The sequence below is a fragment of the Pseudopipra pipra genome, chromosome 4 (genome assembly GCF_036250125.1).
Source record: "Pseudopipra pipra isolate bDixPip1 chromosome 4, bDixPip1.hap1, whole genome shotgun sequence".
NCBI classification, from domain to species: domain Eukaryota; kingdom Metazoa; phylum Chordata; class Aves; order Passeriformes; family Pipridae; genus Pseudopipra; species Pseudopipra pipra.
Window position 1 is genome coordinate 1,712,587 of NC_087552.1, and position 15,782 is coordinate 1,728,368.

General features: G+C 45.1%; 1 protein-coding gene and 1 long non-coding RNA gene across 5 annotated transcripts in view; one reads left to right on the top strand and one right to left on the bottom strand.

The window, feature by feature from the left end:
- Positions 1 to 8,443, bottom strand: part of SHROOM3 (shroom family member 3) — a 122,479-nt gene extending 114,036 nt beyond the window's left edge. For 2 of the 4 annotated variants that reach the window (XR_010429793.1, XM_064651380.1), the window contains exon 1: positions 7,972 to 8,443. Coding sequence is in view for 3 of the 4 variants with exons in the window: in XM_064651380.1 (XP_064507450.1) it covers positions 7,972 to 8,136 (165 nt within the window). In the remaining variant the exon portion in view is untranslated. The remainder of the gene's footprint in view (positions 1 to 7,971) is intronic. The other 2 variants (XM_064651376.1, XM_064651375.1) reach the window with 1 other exon arrangement.
- A 4,617-nt stretch (positions 8,444 to 13,060) lies between these two features.
- LOC135413735 (uncharacterized) lies at positions 13,061 to 13,623 on the top strand. Its single transcript, XR_010430368.1, has 2 exons — positions 13,061 to 13,306; positions 13,400 to 13,623. It is a non-coding gene; the product is annotated as an uncharacterized LOC135413735 (long non-coding RNA).
- Positions 13,624 to 15,782: the final 2,159 nt, after the last annotated feature.

The following is a 15,782-nucleotide window of genomic DNA, read 5'->3' on the forward strand; positions in this document are numbered from 1 at the left end:
CTTCCCTATGGCTACAGTGGACACTTTCTCAGGAAAGTGTCTCTCAGGTGTTGGGAAATTTTCTATCCCTGCTGATGCTACAAAGCAATTCCCAGAAAACTTCAGCTCACAAATTGTAGCTCTGCACGTCAAGCCGTGCCCAGGCAAGGACCCGCTCCTGACAGTGGCTGTTAAAGCCGGTATCTCTTGGATCTCTGCTGGCTGGGGCTGCAAACACCGGAAGGGCGGATATGGGCGGGACAGGGGTGCTTACAGCATCACTGCAGAATGTGTGATGTGACAGAAGCCCGGTCCAACACCGAGCTGGGGCATTTATCAGCCAAACTCCTCATTCAGCCCTGCATCGGAAAATCCCCATTCTTGAGGGAGAATAGGGAATGGCTTTCAGGCTGGCAGATTATCTGGAGAGGTCTGTGGGAACTGCAAAACACTGCACCTGCCTGAAAAATGGCACCAGCTCAGCACAAGACGTTTCCAGAGGGGAAAGTTAATATATGGGAGGAATGCACATAAATCCTGTTATTTCTTAATGGGATTTGGGAGCTTATTTCTCACCCCGTGCTTTGAAATATATCCCACAGCCTATTTCTATTAATGAATTTAAGCACAGTGATTTTCTTATCAGCAGGAATCATTCTTCACTGGGGTTTGATTTTTTTCTGGTGGGATTTTTTAATGCAAGTGTGAAAAATTAATATTATGCTTGAATACCAGATAGGATGTTAACAAGCTGTGTCCTGGATAAGCTGCTCTTGTTCTGTTCCTGTTGTCCTTTTCCTAATTTCAGTTGACCAGGAAACCTGGAATCAATAATTTGTTGGTTTTTTTTTTTAAGATTTAAGTAGTGTCTGGCTGAAAACAGGAAGACCAGAAGTCTATTTCCAGTTCAGCCCTGAGAATGAGCTGACACAAACCTTCTCTTACTTAAAACAAACAACACTTGGGAAGAGGTTTTCTCCACCCCTCAGGTGTACTCCGTTGGGACTGATGGGTGCCAACATCTTTCAGTGTTTCCTGACACTGTCCTTGGATGCTCTCTGCTGCCACCGGATGGGGATCCACTCAAGGCTTTGGAAGCACACAAATGAGCGACAGAGATTTTGTGCTTTACCTGTCTATTTTCAAATGCCTCTGGACTTTGTTTCTCTGACTACTAATGTTTGTTGGAAAGCAAATTACAGTTCCTCTCATTTTCACTTTCAAAGATCCCTCCCAAATGTGAGTAGTTCACAGAATATTCTGAGTTGGGGGGATCCACAGGGGTCATCGAGTCCGACTCCTGGCTCTGCACAGGACAACACAACAATCCCATCATGTCCCTGAGAGTGTTGTCCAAACACTATTTGAATTCTGACAGGTTTGGGGCCATGACCACTGCCCTGGGGAGCCTGTTCAGTGCCCGACCACCCTCTGGGGGAAGAGCCTTTTGCTAATGTCCAACTGAACCCTGCCCTGACACTGGGGAAGTCCTGTCACTGGTCAAATAGTTCCTGCATAATAGATCCATACTGGATTCATGCTCCACAATTTTGAGCTCCATCACCAGATCCTGAAGGCAAACACCAATGAAATTTGAGATGGGATCACCTCGGCTCCAGCTCTATTACTGATGATGGGTTTTCTTCTGGCCTTGGGCTTCCAAGAAGCATGGGAAAGGTGGAATTTCACAAGCAATCATCTATTCTGCACAAACACTGATTTAAAGAGTAAGTTCCCTGAGTCTCATTTTAGGATCAGTGTAAACCTGAACTCTGGTTATACCTGCTACAGCCAAGCAAACAAGGGTACATGGCATTTTTCTATCTAATCTTTCATGTAAGCTAAAGCCAGAGCAGGATTTATGAAGGCTCCATTTCCTGACCCTAAGGATTACACGTTGTGTTTAATCACACAGGATTCCTCTCTGTCCAGATATTTCTTCTCTTACACCTTTTTATGACTTTGAAGGACATGACACTGTAACTCCTGTGGCTGCAATGCAGTGGTGAAGACCTGACCTTTCAGGTGGATTTGGGACCAAACTTCACAGCTGGGGTTGATCTCTGGTAAGGAGGACACTGCTGCGTGACTGGTCAGCTGGAGACTGGCCCCTCTCCCCACCCCTTCTCAGCACAGAGGGATGATTTTTTTCACCCTTTCCTTCCACGTGCACTTTCGTAAAAGCATCACAGAGTTGCCTGTGCACCTTGGGACTCACCCCTGCTGATCTGCGTTAGGAAGGACAAGCAAGATATTCCCTGTAGCCGGGCTCATTGTGATCCAGCCCAGCCTAGCCCAGCCAGCACTGCCCCTTCAGCTGTCTGAGAGCTGCCCCTGACCCTGCTGGGGCAGCAGCAGTGCCCAGCACGGCCCTGCTCACGTCAGGCAGGCGGTTTGTCCGCGGTTGCTAATTCAGTGCTGTGGAAGGGAACAGAAGTCTTTTTGTGCCGGGGAACGCTCGGCAGCCTAATGGAGGGGCTGACAATAGAAGCCTTTTCATCCAGCAACTCCCTGGCTTTAAGAGAAGGTAGGCGATCCTGTCCCTTGTGCTGGGATCAGCAGTCTTTGGAGAGGCCCTAAGCTGAGCCCTGAGAAACCAGAAGAGTGGTGAGGAACTGCCTCTGCTTTCTGAAGCAATTACAGTGCCAGTTCCCTGTCTGCAGCATCCAGATTCCCACGTTGTCTGGGATCAGGCATCTGCCTCTAAGCTGATGTAGTTAAATAGTAAGAGATCAGCACTCAGGCTATTCTTATAGACTATTCTTATTCTGTTCTTCCACAAAACCCCAGCATTTCTAAGGCCACAGCGTCCACATCTCTGGCCCTAAATGCATAGCCAGGGCAGAGATTGCTCTGCAAGAAGGCGTGAGCATAACAATGGCTTTGAAAGGGAAACTTTCACCAGCCCACTCCAAGGATATGGGAGGATAAAGAGTGAAAAGGGGTGGTTCTTTTAAACATTAACAACACAGAGGCCCCAAGCTATTCTTCAGCAGTGGGGAGAAAAATAAAGTCCATACTGACAAGAACAAGGGTGGAAATGTTCAAAGAAAAAAAAAAAAAACTAAAAAAAATAATAAGAGGAGAAGTCACCAGTTTCATGGTCACCAGTTTCTGGCTCAGTTTCATGTCCTCATGTCCAAGCCAACAAGTCTCTCATTACTCTGCCAGCTCCAGAGAAGCCTCTCTGACGTGAGCACTGGCCGTGGTTTTTGTGCCTGCAGCCCTACAAAAAGGGTAACAGTTCCTAAACTGCCATTTGTCATACCAAGGGATACAGGGAACAGGTGCAAAGAAACTTTGCCTGTTAGTGCATAAGATAATTTAATTTTGTCTGTGGGGACTCAGGGCATTCAAGTGGAGAAATCAATGGGCTCCTGGTACTGGGAGAACACTGATTCCCAGTGTTTTGGTCAGGGACAGGGCCAAGCGTCTGTGGATCACCTGGGTACAGAAGGGCCTTTTGGGTTTTGTGTTGTCGAGAATGGAGGAACAATTCTCACTGTGTGTCAGTAAGTGCTCTGTGAGCTCCCTCAAGTGAGGTGAACAAGACATCATAACCAAAAAGAGAAGTAGCACAGGCATGGGAGGCTTGTGGAAGGATTCAGCTCCTGCAAGCACTGACTGCTCTTCATTGCAGCAGAGGTTGGATCAGGCTCCTGACAAGGTTTAAACACCTCATGAGAATTCCAGATTCTTTCTCAGGCTCTGTCCCAAACTGTTCCCATTATTATTAAACTTTTATTGCTTCCTACATCCCTGCTGAGAGGTAAACCTCAGAGTTTGGCACGAGGTCCCTGTAAATGCCCTGCCCTTTTGAGTGAAGGGAACCCATGAACTCCAGCACAGCATGTGCGAAGTGTTCCCACACAGCCATTGTCCCAGAGAGAGAACGCTTCGGATGCTTTAATTCCTAGACAAGAGAAACAGCTCCTTTGTTAGCATTGTCAACATGGAGCTCAAAATAAAAGGGCATTTCAGAGGCCTCTACAACAGCTAGAACTATTCCAAAGGTTGGTGTGTAGCAAGGAGAAACAGACTACAGAAATACCTCACCTGGCTCCAAAATAGTTGAGATCGATTAGCATGAATTGCCTGAAGTTAAAAAATGTTAGAGAAAATTGAGGGGGCATGAACAGTTCTGTTACATTTTTGTCTTTACTGCCTAGAATGGTCAGGGGTTTTGTTTTTGCAATACTGATCTTACAGCCCAGGGTGAGCCAAAAAAGTAATTTTTGAAACAGAGATCTAGGCTTGCTTCTGGATATTATCATGGGTTTGAGGCCCCAGCAAATTGGACTCTAATTAAACACTCGGTATCACCTGCAATCACTTTTGCATTTCTCATGGAAGTTCCAGTTCCAGGTGAAGAAACTGCTTGTTTAATGAGATTTCCACTGTGAGCAAATCTCTTCCATTCCTTCCCTTCTGGTACCACCCCTTTTCTCTCTTTATCTTCCCATATCCTTGGAGTGGGCTGGTGAAGGTTTCCCTTTCAAAGCCATTGTTATGCTCATGCCTTCTTGCAGAGCAATCTCTGCCCTGGTTATTCATTTAGGGTCAGAGATGTGGATGCTGTGGCCTTAGAACCGAATGTTGGGAGGATTCCACCAAGCTTATTTCTGAGGCTCCCTGACAAACCTGTGCTTAGGTGGCAGACCAGGAACACCACACAGGATCCTAAAGCACTGTAGCCCAAAGGCAGCTCCAGGAGACAAAGGAAATTTTGAAAGGAAAGGAAACTTCCTTATGTTCCCATAATGTTCCCAAGATGGCTCAGTCCTGCTCCAGGACAGTCAACCCCCTGAGCTCCTATTTTGCTGACACATTGTCAGCATTTCCAAATTTCTTTTCATTGAAAATCAGTATGTTCTTTTAAATGTCCTGTACAGCCAGAACCATAACATATTATAATTCTACAGCTTCACATGATGAGTTGTTACAGTCAGTCCAGAAACAAGACAGAAAAAATTTGACAAGAGGGAATGTCAAAGCACCTTCCTACATGGAGGAGGGAAACTATGGGTTGGATGTTATAAATTTATGGTCTGCTCTCACCTCCAGCAAAATAAATTAGGAAGAGACCTGCATTAAGGACTTACCTGCCACGGAACTGTTTCAATATAGGTTTGTCTTTCCACGGGGATGGAAAAAAGAAGAGCATGAGCATAAAAAGGTCGTGTGTTTTAAACACTGGAATTCACATCAGCTGCACAACCAACATTTCTGACAAGTTGAGTTAGGCTGGGCTGCATGATGTGCTGAGCACCATGGCTGAGCCAGCAAAGCTTCACTAGTGTGTTGAACTGGGAGTTTGCCCCTCTGTGCACTCAATCACATCCCCCCCCAAAAAAAAAATCAGCCTGTCCTGTCACACAGGGCACAGCAATATGTCTGTATAGCAAAGGGAATTGGACTGAAAGGCAGGAAACAACTTGTTCTGATTTTGAAGGCAGTGCTAAAAAAAATATACACTAAAAAGTTAAAGCTTTGGTAGTTGGATCTCTGAACCAGCACTTTCTACCAGCTGAGAGCACAGGTCTGGCTTTTGCACTTACACTCCCAAATGTTGCTTCTCTTGCTTTTGGGTAAATTCTTGGCATGTTATTGATGGAAAAATGTGCCTTTCCAAAAAACTGTACAGGGCTGTGAGAACTAGTTTTTGGCATGTGGGCCTTTTGTAAATTCACTCCTTCATTTTGAACTTCCATCACAGCCTTTGGTCTGAAGATGAGACACAATACTCGTGGATCCCAAATGAGCAGCAGTTCCAGATGGCTAGAAAGAACTATTGTATTCAAAGAGATCTGTTATCTGTCTGCTATTCGATAACAATACATCAGTGTTACTTTGTTTTAAGTCGTGTTGGAAGCTTTCACGGGCACCAGTTTAGTTATTTGCTGAAATGTGCAATTTTCTTTACACTGAGGCCATTTAACACCACTCTGTCAATGCAAACAGACAGTTAAGTGGACATAAACATAATGTATTTGCAAACAGAATGGGGAACTGAAACAGAAATAAAGCTCCTTAAGTGTGAAAAATCAGAAATTAAAACCTGACATCCACATTTTCTGATATTTACATGTAATGTTATATAGAACTGTTAGTGGATCATCCCCAGTGTGTGCCTGCATGAGCAGTGTGATCTTCAGTGGCTCCTTTCAACCCAAAACATTCTATGATTCTCTAAGCAGTCTTGTACAGAATTTAACCTGTAACATAATTCAGTCTATCTTTTCCCCACAGTTCCTCATTACTTCCCAGTACAATCAGGTGAAGAATACTGAATTAGCTAAATGACTAATATGCAATTAACTCTGAAGAGCTCATAGTGAATTCAAGCACAAGAGGAATTTCTCAGCTGAAACTGGAAACCAGGAAACTGGAGCTGCCTGAATTCCAGAGAGCACAGCTTTCACATGCAGCCATTCTCCAGCTCTGCATCACCCATGCATGAATGAAACACTGAAATGTTGACACTGATAGCACAAACCAAGCAGGGGCTACAAGGAAAAAAAAAAAAAAAGGAAAACCCAACCAAAAAAACCCTCAGCCCATTTTTATAGTGTTGTTTCAGGGAAGGCAGGCACAAGTCATACAGCTCCCAGTGGCACTGTGCACACTCCAGGCATGTTTGACATTAAGGGGCCTGGTTGTTGTGGAAACCAAATCCCATAGATTAATTAATGTTCAGCAGCCAGAGCCATCTCTCGTCCTCTCCAACTCCCTGCCCCCAATTAAAAAAAAAAAGGGGGAGGGATGGTGGTGCTTTTTACATCACAGAGGAATGTCTAAACAAAAAGAAAGTCTTTCCTCACAACTGCAGGACACTACCAGTAACAGTGAACAGCCTGTTTTAGTCCTTCATGTTTATAAAATGAAAATTATAACACCATTTTGCTGCCTGTGGCTATACCAAACTCTCTCCAAGAAGGCCCTGCAAAAAAGATATTAAGTGAAATTTCTAAAATCCCCTTATGATGAAAGGACTTTTATGGAAGTCCCCTGTTTTTACTTTTGACATGTAAATGCACTAATCACAACTAATTTATTTCAGTGACTGACAGCTCTTCATGGGACTGTGTTTGCACAGGGAGTTGCAATTGGATTTGAAACTAGAAAGCACCACACAGACACCACAAGAAAAATATGTTTATGACCCACTGGAGGCAATATTTCAGAGTTACCTAAATCCTATTTTCAGAACAGTTTAAGGGCCACAGGTCAAACAGATTTTAGATGTTCCTAGGTTTGATTTGAGGCTTTTGAAAATCCGTTGTCTTCAGCATCTGCATCTTGAGGTACCTGGGCACTGAATCAGACCACTTCTGATGACATTGAGGAATTCCTTCTCCCATTTTTTTCCCCCTCAGAATATCCTTGTGAGCTATGCTACCAGTTGCCTGTTGGCAATACTCAATCATTAAATAATAAAAATCTTGAAGGTGTACCATACTTAATAGATATTTAGTAAGTAGAGAGTTATGTGGTGTGAGCAAAGCATTAAGAGAGCACAATACATGCACTTACCCGATAGGTGCAAGTATTTACAATCCTCTTTCACGGGTACACTTTTAATTAGCCAACATGTGATGTAAAACACTCACTTTCTTCTCACTTCAGGAGCGGGGGGGGGATGGATTACTGACCGTGACTTCATGACACAAGTTCACCTCATAAGAGTCCCCTACTCCCTCCCATTCATAGCAGTGAAATAAATACAGGCAATTTCTGCAAGCCGAGATACTTCCCGTGGGACAAAACCTGCTATTGGGTAGTTAAACAACACTGAGAGCTCTCCTGTGTTTCTCAAACGTGCAGCTCCTGAGCAAACCTGCTGGCTTGAATAGGTGCTCAACACTTGTAAAAACCAAGCCAAATACAGCATGAAACATAACGTTTCAGTGTTAACTTTTACAGCTCTTGCCCTGTAAGTCGGGCACCGCTCTTAAGATGGAAAATTCCCCACATGGAAAATCAGAAGGGTACCTTTGAGATGATTAATGGCTCGCCGTGCTCCAGCCCTCCTTTCAGCGTGAATCCCCATGGAGCGCCTCCGTGCAGCAGCGCCTCCAGGTAGATGTATCTTCCTTTGTGGGTAATGCTGCACTCTGAAGGTGAGATGCTGGTGTTAATATTGTCTAACATCCTCATCTGTCCTCATCACATACTCAGGCAAACGCAAAAACCCACTCAGGCAAGCACAGAACGACCGAGCTGCGAATTAAGCTCCCCAGAAGCCCCGCCACGAGTCATCCCTGAATGCATGAAACGAGAGCAGTCTGAGATGGAAAGTTTTTCTTCAGAGCTGGAGTCCAAGGTGATGGGCTAAAAACATTCCCATGCACATTGCAGCACGCTGCTTCTCCCTCAGGATCGCGGCGTTTTACTGCCGCTTCGGCACCGTGCTTTCCCCTTTGCCAGGTACTCGGGGCATGACAGCCTTGTAAAGATTTCTCTTCCTGTCTCCAGTAGATCAAACTTGTGCTTTTAAGGATGTGGGCAAAAAAAAAAAAAAAAAAAAGGAAAGAAAAAAAAAGACCAAAAAAAAAGTTTATAGATTTAAAAGCCCCTGGGCAGCAAATTGCCAAAATCCAAACGAATGCTTCATTTGTGATTGATTATCAGTCTTTTCTTCCTTTCTGCCTGCGATTTACCATTACAATGGCCTTTTTGCCTCAGCCCACTGCACTAAAAGAATGGAAGCGTCTTCTCCCTCTCGAGCTCTCAGTTACTCTGTTCGCTTACTTCACAATTTTCTGACTTGTCAAAAAGAAAAAAAAAAAAAACCAGGCTGGGGGAGGAGGAGAGAGAAAAGCCCATTCCTAAAACCCTTTAGCGGGGTTTAAAATGTGAAATAATTCCATACTTATTGGGTTAAAAAGGGGGGGGAAGGCTATCAGGAAAGCTGGAGAAGCAGGTGGAATGAATCCTTTGGGAAAAACATTAGGATGAAAACTGAACTCTTTTCATTTTCGGTGCTCTCCCTGATGAGCTGCCAGAGCTGCAGCAGCTACTGCTGCTCTGAGGGAGGGTGAGGAAGTGAGAGGGAGAGAGAGAGAGAGAGAGAGAGAGGTGGATTAAGGCAAGTAAGGCAGTGCTGCCCAATTGTGCACACCAAGCATGCAATTATAAAATGCAGTGTGCAAAGCTGGGGCTCACCCTTTTATTATGCCCCCGGAAACCACCATCTTTCTATTGTACTTGCCAAGGAATTGTAACAATCCAAACTGCCAGTTGCTGAAAACACAATGGACCTGTTCCAAACCAGCTCAGTGGAGCACTGCTAATAATTCTGCTCTCATAAAGCACTTTTCCTCCACATAGAGCCCAACAACTTCCATGGACATATTTCTTTTCCTCATCTACATTGCTAGAAAAGGTCAATGCTTTCCTAATACACGGAAAAAGAAATAACACTAAGAACTCGGGATAGTTTTATTAATGCAGGCAGTTGACTCCAGTAGAACGTATCCATGTGTGTGCATCTGTTCTTGCATATATGCACAGAGGCTTAGGGATCTGACTCATTGTGTCACATCTGAAGGTGTTCAAAACCTTTCCTGACTTTAATTGGACCTGGAACAGGACAATAGAGAGAGGAGCACAGAGCCCACTCCCTTTCCTGCTGGCATAGCTGAGGAAACACATAGTAGTGCCTCTGCCTCTAAGGCACCTGCACTTTTGATCTTACAGTGCCTGGGATGTGCATTATTTCTCCTTTGGGCTGTGGAGATCTTGTGTTACAAAACCTGAAAGAACTGCGGGGAGAAAAGCTTTGAAGCCGGGATTTTAACCCCAGAAATCCTTACATTTGTTCATGCTGCCCCCTTCCCACTCCCTTTAAGATGCTACAGGTTCCCAGAGCCTTCTATTTGCCCCCCATGTCCCAGCCCTCATTCCCAATAGCCATGGAGAGGAATGCAGGAAGGAGGCCCCTCGCTTTATTTTTCATGGTAGATGATCCTCAATCCTTGCTTATACTGAGCTTTGTCCCCTCCACTTCCCTCCCAGGGGCTGAGTTTTCATTAGCCTCACATCCTGGTCAGGCTCACGGATTGCTATTATCCAGAACTCACCCTTTAGCCTGACTCAAATCAGATTTCTGTGGTCTTACACTCCTAAGGTTTCACTGTAAAAACCCTCATTCCAAGGCACCACAAAGAGCAATTCATTTCCATCCCCTCCATGGCCCTTCCAGAGGCAGCTGAGGGCTCTGGGAGCTCTCCTGGGGCTGTCCCTCCTCCTCTCCATAGCCAGCAGGACTAGTTAAGGCTGGGGAAGAACACAAGAGCCTGTTAACAAGCCAAGGCACTTCTTTGGATTACATCCATTTCCCATACAAAACACTGGTCACTACACCTGTCTGCAGACTCCAGGTTTCCAGTAAGAGCTGACACTGTCAGTCCTGTGTCTGGTGATTAACAGCTATCCAAATATTTCTGAGGTACAGATTTTCTTCTCCTCCAGCACTGTGATTAAGTTCAGGTGCTGAATCCAACATCATTTTTGCCATGAACTTCATTAAATTTATCGCCATGGCAATCACATCATTTTCTCCCCTTCCAAGAAACAGATTTCAGTGCTGAATACAACTGAAGCAAAATCGTCATTCTCCTACCAAAGTATTAAATACAAACCTTTTTTTCTTTTTTAAAATCTTGCCTCTGCCAAGAACCTCAAATAGCTTGAGTACCTTAGCACTGTTTGCTACATGAAAGGAATTCTTTTACGAGGAGTACCTCTAAGGACAGAGCTGAGATACTTTCTGTTAAGGGGCAACAGAACAGACCTGGGCTCAGAAAAGTGCTTTCCACACAGAGTAATATGTTTCAATTGAAATTTTGCATTGTTGCAGTGTAAGAGAAAATAAATTCGGAACAGTTGTTAGAACCCTTTCCCTCATCAAGCACCACACTGCTAAAGCAAGAGAAATGACCACTGCTTTCACTCGTCAGAGTTCACAATGCACAGAGAGCATTTATCATCAATAAAGGCACTGCCTCCTTGCTGGCAGTTGCTCTGACTTTTCCTAAATGATTTCGCATAGTATTTCTTTTGCGAATAAAGTTCAGTGAAGCAACACTGCCCCCATCTGCTGAAACCAGAAATTGTTACCGTTTAAGTTGATCGATCTAAATGCAAACATTTCATTAGTTAATAGGCATTTGCCATGCTTTTCCCGTTCAAAAATGAAGCAGATTCTTTCCTCAGTATTCAGAGTGGCGTTACTGTTTTTTCCTGAGTCCCTGAGCTGGCAAGTCTTTAAGTCAGACTAAAAGTAAACCCAGAAATCAAAGACAGGAAATTCAGCTCCTAAACTTTGTACACATCTCTTAATGGATGTTTGTCAGGGGAATTAAATATTAGGCTTAGTTTAAATCTGCCTGCTGCTTGGCTATATCTGATAAGTTCAGAGGAAGCAAATTCACAATTTATCTTTAAAGAGGATTCTTATAAAATAATGTGGGTCCTCATACCTTTCACAAACACAGCCAAGGGGTGACTGGCCCATGGTCCTACAGGCAGCATGAAAAGGCTGACAAAGGAAAGAAGTACTTCTTTTTCCTTGCTCACTGGTCTTCTCACAGAAGAACTTCACTTTTTCTTCTAGGCAGGGCTCTATGTAAGCTGAGGAGCGTCAGGAATTTTAAATAATAGACATCCTTCAGGCACCAGTGGGCCCAGCTTCTTCCTCTGCCCTGGAGTCCTGAAGCCATTCACCTAAATCTGCAGGAGGACGGAACAGAACAGAAGTGTCAGAACACAACTCTCCTGGATCAGCTCAGGATCCCTACGGAAGTGAATCATTTCCTCTTGGGATAACAATTCTCCTGAAGGTTTATTATATTAAAAAATTAGAAATTAATTAATAGAAAATAAGGCTTTCCTATACTTACCTCCGATCAGCTTGAGCTGACTCTGAGACATCCATTCCCTCAGCTCTGGAGAATGTCAGTCTGGCATCTGAAAGAAGAAATTCAGGCCACAGAATAAGCTTGTTTTTCTGGACAGGCCTCAGATAAAAATATGAAAGATCAGACAGAGAAAAGGAAAGAGAGAGATCTGAGAGTGAAAGAACAAAGCTGAGAAACAGAAGTAAGCTGCAAAATCAGTGAATCCACATCCATTCCTGTGTTGGAAAATGCACTTGCCTTTAAGTCTGAAAAGGAAGAATTTTCTTTGGAGAACATAAAAGAGTCTCTCCACATAATATTGCCTCCAGCACAGAACAGCTCTGGGTCCCTCAGCTCCTCAAAGCAAAGTGAAAAGCAGCAAGCCAAGGTGAGGAATAGATCCATCCCTCTAGGAAGAGCACAGGCGCTGTCACAACCAAAGGAGGTGAACTCAGGGCATCTGAACTCACAGCTGGTTTCCTTTCTGCATCTGATGCCATCACCCTGCTGAAAATAGGGTTTGAATCAGGAACCAGGAATCAAAACAAGAGTCATCACAGTACAACACCACAATCCTACAGTGTTCCCACCCCAAACAGGATGATTACTAAACAGTTCAAGCCATTATTAAAGCTTTTAACCAATTCTGAAATGTCTGGTGGGTATGGGCCAGGTATTTCAGTAGAGTCTCTGCTGGCATAAATTACTCCAATCCCTCCCTCTGAAGCTCTATCCCCTCTGCACACCTCATAGTCCTCTCTCTGGGGAGAGTGGATTAGTTTAAACACAAGAAGTCTATATTTGCATCTTGCTGGCAAACCTGTGGTGATTTCAGATTTTTCTTCTCAGAAGTACTCCCAAACAGGAGGAAAGTTATTCAGGAATTTGATCCTAAGAGAGTTACTCTGTCCCCAGGTTTCTGCTGTTTCAGGGGGAAGCAGCAAAGAGACTGGGGTGCTCCAGACCAGGACTCCCAGGAAATATGGGACAAAAAAAGTCACCTGCAGCCAGGACAGGTGGTGTTCCGCAGAAAGCACCTTGCCAGGGCCCTGATAGGGAAAAGGTATCAAGTTTCCCGCTGAAGCCAGACTTTGAGTGACACTTCGGGGATGAATCAAACCCTGAACGCGGCGTTTATTGGCTCTCCCTCAAGCACATGATCGGCTCCTGAGGGAGGAGTCTGTTCCCGAGGTTCCGTGGTCGGGCAGAGGGGTTGGGGTAAGGAGCAGGTGGTACCCTGCGGGGCTTGGGAAGTTGGATTCCCAGCTCACAGCACGGCAAAAGTAGGAGCGAATGCGGAGTGATCAGTGTCCCCCTCCCTTTCCCAGCCCTACAGCCAGGAGCAAAAGTTCAGTGCACCATCCAAAATACAGGAGAAACAAACCTCCAGCATTGCCTGCCAGAGGTAGGGGCTGGCCCCCTCCCAGGTGAGTCTTCATGCTTTGTTTACACCTGAGACTGTTGGATATTGTAGAGCGAATTTACCTATAAACTCATTTACCTCTTCCCTCTTTGGATAGGAGGGCGGTGCATTAAAAAGCCCTTTCCTCGAGCTGTTTTCCACTCGGGATAGCAGTGCAGCAAGAATGGAGACCTGAGGTCTGTTTTTAGCTGGTTAATTCTTACTTTTCTTTGCTCACTCTGAAGTAGGCCGTGTAAAACCACTCTTCTCCTTTGGTGTGTCTTTTAGCACCAGGAGAATGGATCCCCTCTCTTGTAAATTAAATTGGCGTGTTATCCTTGAGGAACGGTTATGTGTTTTTCTTCTAATCAGTTATTTTAATATATAAACATACTTGTCTGCCTCAGACATAAGCTCTCCAGCTCTGAGGATTTTGTTGTGGGCCCGGTTCATACACCTGCTCCGGAAAACTCGTGTCTGGGAGAAGCTGTTGCCTATTCTTTAGAATAACCTGAAAAGAGGGACAGCCTCCTGTGCGTTTATTCCTGAAATCAAGATCCAAAATGGGACAGTCAGACACGTAATTTCCTTTGCTGAAGTGAAGCAGTTGCCTCTTGACTCTGCACCCGCTCCCTCACCCTGAAAACACCAGCCAGACGATCACTTTTGGGAACCCAAAAACATTTGATCTCTGCAGAGATTGGTTTAAAAATAAAAATATTTCAGTTCTTATTCCTGAACTGGATTTTGGAGAAGATGCTTTTGAATCTTTTGCTTTTGCCCTCTGACCTTTTCTGTGTCGGTAGGAAGCCTCCTCACCTCAGTATCTGCCTTCAGTCAGCTCACGGTCACCCCCACAAAATGTGCCACTTTGCCGGCCAAATATCACGAGGAAAACGACCGAGACTCCTCCCTGGCCCCGCGTAAAGGGGATTTTTATCTCCCGTGTCAAAGGGCATCATTAAAACACCTGGAATCCCAAACCACAACATGGTGCCCACCGCATGAGGGGAGGGGGGGGCGGCCATTTTGGGGGCTGAGGGGCTCGGCGCCACCGCTTCCCCGTGCCACGCTGGGATGAAGCCGGAGCTCCGCGCAGCAGCGGGTGGCCGGCCTGGGATGGCCCCTTCCCGGGGGGGAAGGAGGCGGGAGGAGCGGCGAGGCGTTTCTCCTCCTCTCTGCGAGCCGTGTCGGCAGCAGCGCCCTGCTCGGAGGTGCGAACCCGCAGGGGTGCAGGTGTGGGGGTGTCATGGAGGACTGAGGGGCGCCCCGGCGGGTCCCTCGGGGCGCGCGGCGGGAAGGCGGGGGGGGCGCAGGTGAGGGGTCGTGGCAGCTTCCCCGTACATTCGTCTCAAAGCTGCCACCGACTAATAGATTTCTCTTCTTTTTGTTTGGTTTTTTTTTTTGTTGTTTGTTTGGGTTTTTTTCCTACTTGTTTTCTTCTTTTTGTTTTCTTTCTTGTCCCTTTCTCGTCTTTTTCTCCTCTCTTTCCCGTCTCTTGTATCTTTTCCCGCCCCTCCCTCTTTTCCCTCCTCTTCTCCTCTTCTTTTTTTTTTTTTTTTAAATTTTATTCTTTTCTCCTTTTCCCCCGAGGTAAAAGGTTGACAGACTCGTCCTCCAGGGGCTCTCAATAGCAATCACGCTCCCCAAAAATCAAGCTGTCCAAGTCTACACTTTTAGCACCTTGGAAATTAAGTTTTTCTTTTCTTTTGCGGTACCTCCGAAAGCACTTCTGTGAAAGGGGGAAAAGGTCCCCTTTGGTTTGGCTTTAGTCAAGCAGATTGAGATAACAGACAGCATTTGGAGATATAATCAAGGCAGACTTTTATGGAAATCTCATCTTCGGGGTTTCTTGTAAAAGAAATTCTTTATCTGGAAACACCCTAGGGAGGTGGCATTGCATAAACCTGCTTCTGGGTTCATCCCGACAAAACAAAGCAGAAGGCTTGAAAAGGGGGAGAAACAAGTGATACTTGTGAAAATTCAGAGATTTTACTGCCTAGGTGATTTCCCCCCCCCAGAAGAGTGCTTGGTCTCAGTGATTTTTATATGCAGTTGTATGTCTAATATTTGAAAGTTTCCCTTACAGAAGGGCCGTTGATGAGTTTGAAAATTAATGGCCAGCTGAGAACAGGGATGGTGTTTTTCTCTAAAGCTTTTTTTTACTGATTCACTCAGACTGATGGATCAGACTGAAGTGTCACCTCACCACTGTGCTTATTGCACCAGTGTGCAGTGGTAGATACACAGGAAAATGGTCAGGAAAAAGTGGTATTTTTGCATCTGAATCTCCTAATCTGTTTTTATCAGTAATGTTATAGAATGAAAACCCAGGTTTTCCAGGATGTGCTAATACGAAGGCAGGGATGTTTTCATGTGCTGTTCTGCAGGGAGGTGCTGGAAAGACAAGAGAGACTCCAGAACTCCATGAAGAAACCACCAGAGGCCCAGTGGAATCAGTGATGGATTCTTAGTGTCACAAGAAATCTTTACCAAGGGAC